General features: G+C 54.7%; 1 protein-coding gene across 3 annotated transcripts in view; it reads left to right on the top strand.

Annotated features, from left to right (window-relative positions):
* CHDH (choline dehydrogenase) overlaps window positions 1-13,511 on the top strand; it is a 38,235-nt gene that overhangs the window by 22,525 nt on the left and 2,199 nt on the right. Inside the window, exons 2-9 of one of the 3 annotated variants that reach the window (XM_047691800.1) lie at window positions 4,576-5,333; window positions 5,954-6,105; window positions 6,721-6,850; window positions 7,737-7,871; window positions 9,041-9,183; window positions 9,673-9,775; window positions 10,461-10,919; window positions 11,586-11,964. In XM_047691800.1, the coding sequence (XP_047547756.1) occupies window positions 4,631-5,333; window positions 5,954-6,105; window positions 6,721-6,850; window positions 7,737-7,871; window positions 9,041-9,183; window positions 9,673-9,775; window positions 10,461-10,879 (1,785 nt within the window). In that variant the 5' untranslated portion in view covers window positions 4,576-4,630 and the 3' untranslated portion in view covers window positions 10,880-10,919; window positions 11,586-11,964. Of the gene's footprint in view, window positions 1-4,575; window positions 5,334-5,953; window positions 6,106-6,720; window positions 6,851-7,736; window positions 7,872-9,040; window positions 9,184-9,672; window positions 9,776-10,460; window positions 11,022-11,585; window positions 11,965-13,511 lie in introns of those variants that run through there. The other 2 variants (XM_047691785.1, XM_047691793.1) reach the window with 2 other exon arrangements.

The raw sequence follows: 13,511 nt of genomic DNA on the forward strand, positions 1-13,511 counted from the left end.
CTCAGTCATTGGGCATCTGCCTTAGGCTCAGGTCAGGGTCCCAGGGTCCTGGGATCAAGCCCCGCATGGGGCTCCCTGCTTGGCGGGAAACCTGCTTCTCCCTTTCCCACTCCCCGCTTATGTTTCCTCTCTTGCTTTGTCTCTGTCAACTAAATAAAATCTTTAAAATTAAAAAAAAAAAAAAAAACCACTGTTTCCTTATTGGTCTTTTGCATGGATGATCTCTCCATTGGTGTAAGTGGGATTGTAAAGTCCTCTGTTATTATGGCATTACTATCAGTTTCTCCCTCTTTAATATGTTTCATATATTTAGATCCTCCTATATCATGCTTAGATATTGTTATATTCTCTTGTTGGATTGATCCCTTTGTCACTAAATAATGCTTTCTCTTGTTACAGTCCTTGTTTTAAAGTCTATTTTGTCTAACGGAAGTACTGCTGCCCCGGCCTTTTCCCTTCCTTCCTTCCTTTCTTTCCTCTCCTCTCCTCTCTCTTTCTTTCTCTCTCTCTCTTCTTCCATTCTCATGAAATACCTTTTTCCACCCGTTCACTTTTAGTCTGCACGGGTCTTTAGGCCTGAAGCGAGTCTGTTGTAGATAGCGAGTGGATGGGTCTTATGCTTTTGACCCATTCAGTCATCTTGTACCTTTTCATTGAAGCATTTACACATTTACATTTAAAGTAATTATTGATAGGTGTGCACTTGTTGCCACTTTGTCAATTATTTTCTGGTTGTTTTGGTAGTTCTTCTCTCTTCCTTTCTTCTCTCGCTCTCTTCCCTTGTAATTTGATGACTTCTTTTTTAGTGTTATACTTAGATGCCTTTGTGCTTATTTTTGTGTATTTATTATACATTTTTGGTTTGTGGTTACGTAAGGCTTATATATAACATCCTATGTATGTAACAATCTGTACTAAGTTGTGGTCACTTAACTTAGAACATATTCTGAAATTACTACATTTTTACTCCCCTCCTCCATGTTTTAGTATATATGACATTGTATTTTATATCTCTTTGTGTATCCCTTAATTTTTGTAGATTTTATTTTGTCTTTTACCTTCATACTAGCTTTATAAGTGATTAATCTACTACCTGTTTGCTTTTACCAGTGATACAGTTTCCTTTTATAATATTCTTCTAGTTATGACCTTTTATTTTCCTCCTAAAGAGATCCCTTTAACAAGGTTGGCCTAGAGGTGATGAACATTTTCAACTTTTATTTGCCTGAGAAACCAACTCTCCTTTAATTCTGAACAATAATCTTGCCGGATAGAGTATTCTTGGTTGTAGGTTTTTCCTTTCAACACTCTGAAAATATGTCACTCCCTTCTTCCTGCAAAGTTTCTGCTGAAAAATCTGGTAATAGCTTTGTGGGATTTCTCCTTTTATGTAACTATTTGCTTTTCTTTTCCTGCATTTATGATTCTCTTTAATTTTTGCCATTTCAGTTATTATGTGCCTTCATATGGACATCCTGGGTGCACCTCATTAGGGACTTTTTGTGCTTCCTGGACCTTGGATGTCTGTTTTCTTCCCCAAGTTAGGGAAATTATCAGCTATTATTTCTTCAAATAAGTCTTCTGCCCCATTGTCTCTTCTCTTTCAGGCACCCCCTCCCCTTTTTTAATAAAGATTTTATTTATTTATTTGACAGACAGGGATCACAAGTAGGCAGAAAGGCAGGCAGAGAGAGAGGAAGGGAAGCAGGTTCCCTGCTGAGCAGAGAGCCCGACCTGGGGCTTGATCCCAGGACTCTGGGATCATGACCTGAGCCAAAGGCAGAGGCTTTAACCCACCGAGCCACCCAGGTGCCCCTTGGGCACCCCTTTAATGTGACTGTTGGTACACTTGATGTTGTTTCAGACGTCCATTAATCTATCCTCATTTTTAAAATTCTTTTTCTTTTTGCTGTTCAGCGTGGGTGCTTTCCATTACCTTGTCTTCCAGATTGCTGATCTGTTCTTTTGCATCCTCTAATCTGCAGTTGATTTCCTCCATTGCATTTTTCAGTGATTATTCTGCTCTGATTTGTGCCTATTTGTATTTTCTCTTTGTTGACATTGTCTCTGAGCTCACCCACTCTTCTCAGTGAGCATCCTATGACTGTTACTTTGAACTCTTTAGCAGGTAGATTGCCGATCTTAGTTCTTTGCTTAGTTCTTTTTCTGAGGTCCTGTCATCTTCTTTGGTTTGGAGTACATTCTTCTGTATCTTCATTATGTCTGACTCTGTTGGCTTCTGTGTATTCAGTAGGACCTTTTGTAGAAGGCACCTATAGGACCCAGTAGTGCAATCTCCCCTGCTCACCAGAACCAGGCACTCAAGGAGTGTCCCTTGTGTGGGCTGTTTGTACCTTCCTGTGTGATTGGCCACAACTTGTGTGGCCGCCTGAGTGGCCCGGCCATAGCTGCTGCAGGTGCACAGATGGGCCAGCCCTGCTGGCTACAGTGACCAGCTGTGACTGCAGCAGGCACACTGGTGAACTGGGCTGGCTTAGACCTGGTACAGCTGGCTAAGAAAACCCAGTGTAGCTGCTGGAGGTATGCTGGTGTATGGGGTTAGCTCCTGGCACAGCTGGCTGAAGGGCCTAGCTGTAGCCACTGCAGGCATGCTGGGGTATGGTGCTGGCTCTCTGCTTCCCCAAGGCAAGAGTCATTTTGGAGAGGTGCCAGTCCCAGCCGAGGCCACCTGCTGGGAGTGCTGGGACAGGAGCCACTTTGGAGGATACGTGCTAAGACAGATGGGCTGAGTGGTGTGGGTCTCCAGGGGAATGCTGGTGGTGGGGGGCAAGCAATGCCATCAAGGTAGAGGAAGTATCAGAAGTGGCTCCCGCACATCCAGCAGGCTGAAGGAGGGTAAGAAAAAGGGCATCACCAGCACTTCTGTACCTGGAAAAATCTCCTGCAGATCCCTGCCAGCTCAGCAAATGCTAAAGGTAGTCGGTAAATCTTCATGTATAAGCTAGGTGCTCTTCCAACTGCTGCTCCCATGCTGAGACTGAGGAATACGGCACGCTGGCCCTTTAAAGGTGGACTCTTGGTTTCCTTTGGCCCTCCAGCTCTCCCAGAGTTCAGCCTCATGGATTTTCAAAGCCAGACATCATGGGGGCTCATCTTCCCAGTGCAGATCCCTCCCCAGGATGGGGGATGCCCCATGTGAGGTTTGGTCCCCAGCTCCTGAGGGAGGACCAGGGTGCTTGTGACAGTCTTCTCCTTGTGGCGGGAAACCCACCGCAGTGCCAGGGTATTGGTCCCTGACGACCTCTCTGCCCCTTCTTTGAGGGGGTCTTCTCTTTATGGTTTTAGCTGTGGAATAGTCACTCTGCCAGTCTTCAGGTGGTTTTCAGAGTAGGCTGCACTGTGTGTCCTCACTGCCCCTGTGTGTCTGTGCAAGAAGGTGAGCTCAGGGTCGTCCTCCTCCACCTTCCCCTGCTCTTCCTCTGTATCTCCCAAATTTTTACTGAATGCAGGACATTGTGTGTAACAGGATAGTAGTGACTGAGGCAAACAGTATTTATGCCTAGAAAGGTCATGCTATTTATTCTACCAGGTTGTGAGTGTGGAGTGTCGAGCCAGCCCAGCTGGGAGCTGAGTGATGGGCACAGCTCCCTCGCACTAGTATGGGGTCCGGAGTGCTGGAAGGCTCTTCTGTGTTCTGCTTTCAGGAGGGCCTGGGGCTGCTTTCTCGTGTGCCCACATGAAGGGGGATGGGGTCCTTGTCTACACTCGTCTCCTAGCCCCCCTGCAGGCTAGGCTGCTGCTGTACTGGGGCAGGCTCACGGAAGGGCTGGCGGATGGGGCAGGGGGGTCTTGATGTTCCTTGGCTCTCTCTTGTGGAGTCAGTCCTGTGCGCCTGAACCTTATACATGGGGCTTTCTCAGATGTGCTTTTGTCAGGAGAGTGGAATATACTGGTTCTTTTCCACCCCTGTGCAATGAGCACTGTTGGGATTCATTTGCACATTGTTGAGAAAGGCAGCTCCAAAAGCTATCAGCATTGTGTTGTTCAAACTCCAGCACCCTACAGAGATCTCTGAAGACTGTAGCTTTGCCCCAGCCCTGCTGAAAAGCCTTCTAGCTCCCCCCATGGCCCTCAGGCCACAGGCTCTGAGCTTGGGAGCCTGGAGCCTCAGACCTTGACCTTTCTTCAGTTACTTAAGTCTCCTTCGTCTCCTGGGCCCCAGACCATCCACTTTGAGGGCAGATGTCTTGTTCTCTGGGTATTGCTAGAGATGAAATGGTGCCTGGCATGAGGTAGGGGCTCAACAGCCATCTTAAAGGGATGAGCATTGATTGCAAAGCCCAGAAAGCCCTGACCTCCCCTGCATTCCAGCAGCCAGACACCTGCCTAGCCTCTGGGTTCACCTACACCTGTCAATGAGAAGCCTCTCTGGGGACCACCCCTCCTCCCAAGTTTGGGGAGGAGCCCCTGTGCCTCCAGCCCTGTACATAGGAGTCTTGGCATGGACCTCCCAGTAGGGCTCCCTCCTCCTAGTTCCCCAGTGCAGGGTCCTGCCAGCCAGTCCTGAAATGTGCATGCCGAGTTAAAATTCTAAAGCTGCTTTTCCTATTTTAGGAACGTGATTCATTGCTTTCCTCTTGGTGGATGTGCGAGGACCTGGGCTAGAAGCATGTGGCGTGTCCCGCGAGGCTGGAGGGTAGGGTGCCTGGGCCTCTGGGGAGCCGAGGGGCAGAAGCGGCCCCCCAGCGTCCGCGCGCTGGCCAGCGTGGGCTCCCGGAGCGGGGATGAATACAGTCACGTGGTGGTGGGTGCGGGCTCCGCGGGCTGCGTGCTGGCCGGGCGGCTCACCGAGGACCCCGACAAGCGCGTGCTGCTGCTGGAGGCTGGGCCCAAGGACGTGCTGGCGGGGAGCAAGCGGCTCTTGTGGAAGATCCACATGCCCGCGGCCCTTGTGGCCAACCTGTGTGATGACAGGTACAACTGGTGCTACCACACGGAGCCGCAGCCGGGCCTCGACGGCCGGGTGCTGTACTGGCCGCGCGGCCGGGTCTGGGGGGGCTCGTCGTCGCTCAACGCCATGGTCTACATCTGCGGCCACGCCGAAGACTACAACCGCTGGCAGCGGGAAGGCGCCGCGGGCTGGGACTACGCGCACTGCCTGCCCTACTTCCGCAAGGCGCAGAGCCACGAGCTGGGCGCCGGCACGTACCGCGGCGGCCAGGGCCCGCTGCACGTGTCCCGGGGCAGGACCAACCACCCGCTGCACCACGCCTTCCTGGAGGCGGCACAGCAGGCCGGCTACCCGCTCACCGAGGACATGAACGGCTTCCAGCAAGAAGGCTTCGGATGGATGGACATGACCATCCACCAAGGTAGGGCGGGCTCCCATCCCGAGGCTCCCTGGGTCTGCCTCTTCCCCTTTTTAAAATAAAGGAAGCTACACTCCAGCACAGCTCCATCCCTCCTGCCCTCACTGTGGTCAGTGAGGGTAAACGGGCTCGGAGGAGGCCCAGACAACCAAGGCATCGCACGACTGAGGCCACAGGATACAGCCCACAGCCAGTGGGAAACGATTTGGAGACAGAGACTCTTGGGCGTTCTCTAGGCCTCTGGCCTCTGTTGTCTTGGAGTCAACTCTGCCCAAAGAGCCCAAAGTTGGAAGAGACTTGTAGATGAGGAAACTGAGGCACAGGGCACCACAGTACCTTGCTCACAGCAGGACGGAGGCAAGGCCTGGGTTGATCTAGGGCTCCTGCCTGGCTCCAAAGGGTTCTCACCCCATTATTAGCTGCTCCCGGTCTGTCATCCTGTCCAGAGCGGAAGAGGTTTTCCCACCGCTAATGGATGTGGACTTCAGTCCAGCAGGGACTTGTGGTCTCAGCCTTCCTTCTGAGGCAGAGCTCAGTATTTGGGGAAGGTCAGCCCCTTTCCCTGTGCAGGAGCTGGAAAGGGGGACAGGAACTGTGCCCGACGTCCTTGCTCTGTCCTGCAGGCAAGCGCTGGAGCGCCGCGTGCGCGTACCTGCACCCGGCACTGGGCCGCCCCAACCTCACGGCCGAGACGCAGACGCTTGTGAGCAGGGTGCTGTTTGAGGGCACCCGCGCCGTGGGTGTGGAGTACATCAAGAACGGCCAGAGCCACAGGGTGAGTGAGTTCCTGCCAGACTGGGGCCGCGCACGTAGAGGGGGACGAGTGGTCCCCCCTGGGGCTGGTGTTCAGTGTGGGTAGTGATCGGGCTCTGATCCCTAGGGCCTTGGGGGAGGTGGCCGCCTGGCCAGCAGGGAGCTGTCAGGCCAGCCACATGCGGAGAGCCTGTCGTGGTCCCTGTTAGCATCTGCTCCTCCTACCAGAGCAGCCCCCCGGTTCCTTCCGTACCTTTTCAGAAATCACTGATTTTAGTAAGACTTTAATAACCACAAACGTGAACCTACTCCCTGTTGCACACCACTGTTTCCTGCCCCGTAGTGTGTCAGGATCGGGCCGCAGCTGCGGGAAGGGCGGGCTCACTGCTGCTGGGTTCATACCACCTGCGTGTGCTCGCTTTCACGGATGTCACTGGTCACTGAAGCTCCGTGCCCCGATGTTTTAAGACCATCGTGACGGCCTGGATGTCAGAGGGCGGGTCGTGTCGGAGCTGCGCCTGTGCAGGGCTCTCCTAGAGTGGCCGGCTGAGCGTCCTTGGCGTGGGACTGGGCTCTGAGGCTGCGTTCTCGGGGTGCTGCCTGGTTTTGTGGGAACTGTGACTGGTGCGTCTTCCAGGTTTACGCAGGTGCGGAGGTGATTCTGAGCGGGGGAGCCATCAACTCTCCACAGCTGCTCATGCTCTCGGGCATCGGCGATGCAGATGATCTCCGCAAGCTGGGCATCCCGGTGGTGTGCCACCTGCCCGGTGGGTTCCCTTCTCCCCGCTCCTCAGACGGGCCCCTGCTTAAAAAAAAAAGGGCTTAGTGGAGTTTGTTAGCGTGGAGTGGGGTGGGGACAGTTCTTCCTACGAGCCTCAATGGACACCCCTACCCCCCACCAAAGACCCCAAGTCTGTCATTTTTTTCTGCCCTCCTGTGCCCCTGGGAGGTTATGCCCCTCCACCAAGGAGCATGGCCTGCGAAGCCCGCTGGGCCAGGCTCGGCTCTGTCTCCAGGGCAGCCCTGCGGTGATAGGGGTTGGGGCCTTGGTTTTAAGTCCAGCGGTCCTGATGTTAAAAATGCCGGCTTGGTGCTCTGGGGCATGCTTGAGACAATTATCACGGGCCTAAAATTGCACTTACAGTCTTTGATACCCATTAGGGGCTCTCACCTCTCTTAGAACCCAACCTCCCCAGAAATGACCTTTTTTGCACAGAGGCTTCCTAGTGAGAGGTCCGTCAGAATGCTGGGATAGTGGCCTGCCCTGTGTCCGCGTGTGCTCAGATGAGCTCACACAGTGTCTGCCCAGCTCAGCAAGGCTGGATCCCCTCCTTCCCCCGGCCAGGGGTACAGGTGGCGCCTGCTGAATGCCCGGGCCTGCCCTTGGGGAGGGTGCTCCCTGGCAGGATGGCATCGGGATGGTTCCAGAGGCTGCCCTGGGAATGAGTGACAAGGGCAGCCCGAAAAGCAGAGATTGGCTTTGAGCATGGAGATGACCTTTTAAGCGGAGACCCAGGGAAGGAGCAGGAGCTTGCTTGGCAGATAAATGGATGGGGCTGAGGGGACTTTTCAAAACCAGGGGATGTTGAGAAGCCAGTGGCAGGCAAGCCACCCTGAGAAGCCATTCTCCCTAGCCCCTCGCTCCCATTCCAGGGGTGGGCCAGAATCTGCAAGACCACCTGGAGGTGTACATCCAGCAGGCGTGCACCCGCCCCATCACCCTGCACTCGGCGCAGAAGCCCTTGAGGAAAGTCCGGATTGGTCTGGAGTGGCTCTGGAAGTTCACAGGTGGGCATGCTGGTCTGGAGGCAGCATGGCCTCCTCCCTAAGGTGCTGTGAAAGGCAGCTCTGGTCTCAAGTCACTTATTTCAAGCTTAGTTCTGCCCTTTGCTTCAGCTTTCCCATCTGCAAAATGGGGATACAGAGACCTGTCTGGCAGGCTGTCGTGAGGACCAGATGCAGCAGCCCAGGGCCAGTCCTGGGTCAGATTCCTCAGAGCCCGGGTGCCCCTCTTCCTTACGTATGGATAGGGTGGCCTTGTGCGCCGGACACCATCTGGGGTCCAAGGAGCCAGGAGAAAAGGCACAGTTAGCATCCATTTCTCACCAGTTCCCAGAGTCCCAGTGTACTGGCCGGGCCAGGAAGTGGTGCTTGGAGATCCCCCTCAGCGTGGGTTTCTCACACACTCCCAGGTGCTCTGTGCTGTGTCAGGAAGGCAGGTGCCCCCAGGGAGCTTGCACGCTGCTGGGATCTGTGGAAAGAGACCCTGTGAACATGCTTAAGTTCTATGATCCGGGTGTCCGAGAAGTGGAGGCTGAGAGGCAGGGAGACGCACAAAGGCCCTGGGTCTAGGCGTCCAGCGTTGGAGGAACAGAGACACTGGGCCAGGGAGACTGCAGCACATGGAGGAGGGAGCAGGGTGCCATGAAGATGCGGGAATCTTGAGGGCAAGTGGGGGCACCACAGGGATGCCCCAGCAGCTGCCTGTGAGGAGGGTCTGAGTTGGGACCGAGGGAGGGGTAGGGTGCTACTGCCGGGTAGACGGATCCCAGTAGATTTGTGAGCTGAAGTCAGGGAGGCTTTCTGAGGGCCAGATGTGGCGCAAGGAGGAAGGGGCAGAGGGGATGGCAGGGACAGCTGGAATGTCTGACTTAGGCCTTAGGTGGAAGAACAGCCTGTCGGGGTAGAGAGGGCAGGAGAAGTTGGGAGATCCCAGTGACACCAGGCCTCACAGGTTTTGGTGGTGAAGGAGTCTGGGGGAGGGCAAAGCCAAAGCCCCTTGGTGTGAGCGGATACTGGAACCTGTGGTGCTGGGCTCACCCACCTGAGGGAGAGATGCTAGCGCTGAGCACTCAGTCCCGGCGCCAGGACAGGGCCAGGAAGAGGGCCGAGGAGAGGGGAGGCCAGCGCACCTGTCCCGCCCTTACTCAGCTGCCTCGTCCTCTTCTGGTCCTCAGGGGATGGGGCCACGGCGCACCTGGAAACAGGTGGGTTCATCCGGAGCCGGCCTGGGGTCCCCCACCCCGACATCCAGTTCCATTTCCTGCCGTCCCAAGTGATAGACCATGGCCGGGTCCCCACCCAGCAGGAGGCTTACCAGGTGAGCGGGCAGCAGTGTCCTTACTGCAGCAGGGCCCTTGGAGGGGAGGCACAGGAGCTTGTGTTCTGCCCGCCAGCTGCCCAATGGATCCTATTGGGGAGGGAGAGGAGCCTGGAATCTTCCCGAGGCCATGCAGGAACAGGGTGAGGCAGTCCATGTGGTACGTGGAAAGGTGAGACCTGCCTCAGCTCAGGTCAGATGCTTTAGGGATCCAGACTGCTGGAAATGGACAGAAGTGGCCAGCACCTGGGGGTTCCAGCTCTTGAAAGTTGAAGACAACCAGGTAGAAAGCCAGGAAGCAGGAGTGATTGAGGGAGGTGTTTTTGTGATCACTTGTGGAAGGGGGGTAGGGGTAAGATGCAGACAGATGATAAAAGCGTCTGCCCTTAATGGACTTTGGATGTGGAGCCCCAAACCACGGGAAACCCCGGGGCCTAAGCTGCCAAGTCGGGAGGTTGAAGGAGGTCCTGCTCCCTCCGGTTCTTCTAGGTGCATGTGGGGACCATGCGGGGCACGAGTGTGGGATGGCTTAAACTGAGAAGTGCCAACCCCCAGGACCACCCTGTGATTCAGCCCAACTACTTGTCAACAGGTAATTCATCACCCTCTTGGTCTCCCCCAGGCCTGTGCTTGCCAGGCCATTCATTCAACGAATGAATAATGCCTTTATGGGGTTCGCATTGGTGCCTGAATCTTACCCCTGAGACACAAGCTGCCCTCTGCCCCCCTCCCTCTGGGCTATCCACACTGCTGTGTGTGCCCTGGGTCACTTGAAGAAACCTTGGGATGTCCTTTGACACAGCAGGGGAGCGCTGCAGCTTTCAGAAGATGCAAGGAGATCTGGCTGTACGTGCAGAGCCCACAGAGCAGTTGCGCCGCCGTCACTTTGAGCGCCCTCCGGGAAGAGATTACGTTCCCGGGCCTGCCCCTGCCCGAAGCGCAAAGGAGCTCTCCCTGTCGCTCAGTCATGACTCGCAGTGTGTGCACAGCCATGATGGCAAGAGGCAGGCTGTGTCCACTGAGGGTGCTGCCTGTTTGCCATCGTGAGACTCTGCTTGGTGGCAGTAAAACTGGCCGGGAATAGGTGACAAACCACCTGGTGGCTCTGTGTCCCTGACGTTTTCCCCCCAGCACCGTGGTCTATGGGTCCACCACGGCTGTGGGATCAGAGGGTGGTAGGCACTGACCTGTGTCCCCTTGGACAGCTTACCGAGCCTCTCCGAGTTCAGAATCCTCTGGTAGGAGGAGTCGCCTCACCTACCTTTTCTCGTTGACAGAAACCGACATTAACGACTTCCGACAGTGCGTGAAGCTGACCAGAGAAATTTTTGCCCAGAAAGCCCTGGCGCCGTTCCGGGGGAAGGAGCTCCAGCCAGGAAGCAACGTGCAGTCAGATGAGGAGATCGATGCCTTCGTGAGGGCGAAGGCCGACAGCGCCTACCACCCCTCGTGCACCTGCAAGATGGGCCAGCCCTCTGATCCCATGGCTGTGGTGGATCCACAGACCAGGGTGCTTGGGGTGCAGAACCTCAGGGTGGTCGACGCTTCCATCATGCCCAGCGTGGTCAGTGGCAACCTGAACGCCCCCACCATCATGATCGCAGAGAAAGCAGCAGACATCATCAAGGGGCAGCCTGCACTCTGGGACAAGGACGTCCCTGTCTACAAGCCTGGGACCCTGGCCACCCAGCGCTGAGGTGGTCCTTGCCCAAGAAGCCTCCTGCCAAGCCAAGAGGGTCAGCACAGCCCCTGTCCCCTGTGCCCTTTCCTGAAACTGTCTAGAATGTTACAGTTCAGTGGCTGAGAATGCCAAATTTCTTAGGCTGGGAGACCAGTATCAGGCAGCGAAGCAGGTTCCTTTTCCCCAGCACTTTTCTGCAGGCTGCCCCCCAACCTCCTGAAGGGGCAGTAAAAGGGACTGGGGAAGGGGAGCTGGCCAGTGGAGGAGGATGGCTAACTCCAGCCACGGCCTTATCTTATACTCCATGGCACTCTGCAACCCTGGGTCCTGCTCAGATTTAAAGGAAGTGGTTCTCTCCCGGGCCTCCCTCTTAATTAAGGCAAGACACTCTGGGAGCAGGGTGCTGTGCGCAGAGGCTGGGTGCAGGCTGGACGGCACGGGAGGCATAGGCCTCAGGCCGCCAGCTGCTGAGGCCTGTGCCTAAGCCTCTAGCATCTCCGTTCAGAAAGAAAGCTGTCTGCCTGAAGAAACACAGGCTTCTTTCTCTTCTGCTTCTCGTGTCCCCTCCCAGTTGGGTCACTCTGAGGCCCACCTCTCCAATACTCTGGTTCTTATTAAACACAGCCCGATTTCTGGACCTTATTCAGAGAAGAGTCTGGAGAGTCTCTTTATTACCATAGGTTTCCTCATTTAGCATTTTAAACTATTTTCCTGTTACCAGGGAAACCTAGAAACCTAGAGCAAACCCGACAGACCAGACCGCTGCTCCAAGCCAAAGCAGCTAGCTTGAGAGGATGCTTTCCTGTCAGTCTGGGGAGATGACCTGCCATGGGCAAAGCTGGCTAATTTGTATTCAGCAGCCGTCCACGGGAGCAGACAGGGATCGAGCGGAGGCTGATGGAAAAAGCAGTCAAGTCACACTATACACCTGATCCCATGAAAATAAATTGGCAAAGATTTGAGTTTGGTGGGGGGAAACGAGATACAAGTAGCATTTAAAATAGTTCTTTGATCTTTAAACTTCCTATAATTCAATCATGTAATCCAGTAACCGATTTTTGAATGGAGATGCCTTGGCCAGACTGTTCTTAGTAGGTAATGAAAACTAAATGCATTTTGGATGGATTTTTCTGAAGATTTACAAAGCCACCATCTGCGGCAGGGGAGAAAAGACTTGTGCTCTGGAAACCTGCCCCGAACAAGAAGGGGAGGGAAAGGGGGCATTCCAGCCTTTCCCCAGGATCAGAGTAGACGGAGATAGCTTGGAGGCTGGACAGCCACAACTTGTGTTTGTGAGAAAGACCTTCCAGAAAGATGGGAAGAAGAAAACCATCACAACTCTCGTTCCCTTACAAATTTAAAGGAGCTCTGGTTTCCTCTTACCTGCCTCTTGCTTTATTTTCTGTTCCAAGGGAGGGTCTAAGTCGGCCAAGAGATTTATTTCTCCTAGAGAGGTTCCCCATCTGCCCCACAGCCGTGGTCCACAGCCACCATCCTCGGGGTCCCCGGGCCACCTGCAGGGATGAAAGAACAGTGGGGCAGTGTGGGAGCCAACCCCCCCCTGCTCAGAGGGCCAGCGAGTAGCAAGTTCAGTGGGTAGAGGGGTCCCAGGCCTGAGCGTGACCATGTGGACCTTCTCTAGTGTGGGTAGGCCACATGGCCCAGCCATGCCTTTCCGCTGTCTCTCTGCGTGCTGTGGTGGTGTCAGTCTCCGGGACAGGGCTGGTTTGCCACTGTGTCTGCATCGTCACACAAGCAGAATGACCTGTCGGAAGAGGTGTGACAAGCTGTACGGCCGGATGACATCTGGGCCCCTCCCCCACTCTTGGCCACTGAGCCTTGTTCCATAGGATCACATAATTAGCCACGTGGAGAAGTCAGTCTCAGAGAAGACGGTGCATGTTCCATACCCAGGCCCCATGGAAGTCCGAGCGGAATGCTGTGCTGCTGGGGTTCAGCCACAGGGCAGAATATTGGGCTTGGGGTGGCTGCTTGCTGGAGTCCTGACAGGTGAAGGGCAGCCACCTGGCAGAGGGGAACTGTGGCCCGTGCCGCAACAGCGGGCTGTCTCCAAGTCCCAGTGCCGTGAGGGAAGCCTGGACCTCAGAAAGAGGGCTGTTGGCTGAGGAAGCCAGAGAGGGGAGGAGAGTGCCCATTGGGCCAGGCAGCTCTCAGGGCACCCAGACACCAGGCCAGCCCTCGGTCCTGGGAGGAAGCTTATTTAAGCCCCTTAGCAAAGAGCCTATGATACTAACAGCCGGAAGTACTCCGTAAACAATGGTTGGAAAAGTGTAACGGAGCCGTGTGTGTACCTGGATCAGGCTCTGAGCACGGTTCCCTTCGAAGAAGCCTGTGTGTTCCAGCTGCTGCACGAGCAGAAGGTTCTTCCTGGTCCAACCACAGACAGAAGGCACAGGCGAGGAACAGCCCCGCCTCTTCTGCGGCTCAGAACCAGGAAATGGCAGGTCCTGGAAGCCAGATCCTGGCACCTGGATGCACCGCCTTTCTGCTTCCAGGGCCAACTGTGGGAATCCTCATTTCCATAAATTCAAAAGAGCCTCATCTCCAGCCAAACCCTGTTCCTCCCCACAAAGGCTGTTTCCTGTTTCCACCAACTTAACATCAGCTCTAATAACTACGTCCTTTT

Source organism: Lutra lutra, chromosome 1 (genome assembly GCF_902655055.1).
Source record: "Lutra lutra chromosome 1, mLutLut1.2, whole genome shotgun sequence".
NCBI classification, from domain to species: Eukaryota; Metazoa; Chordata; class Mammalia; order Carnivora; family Mustelidae; genus Lutra; species Lutra lutra.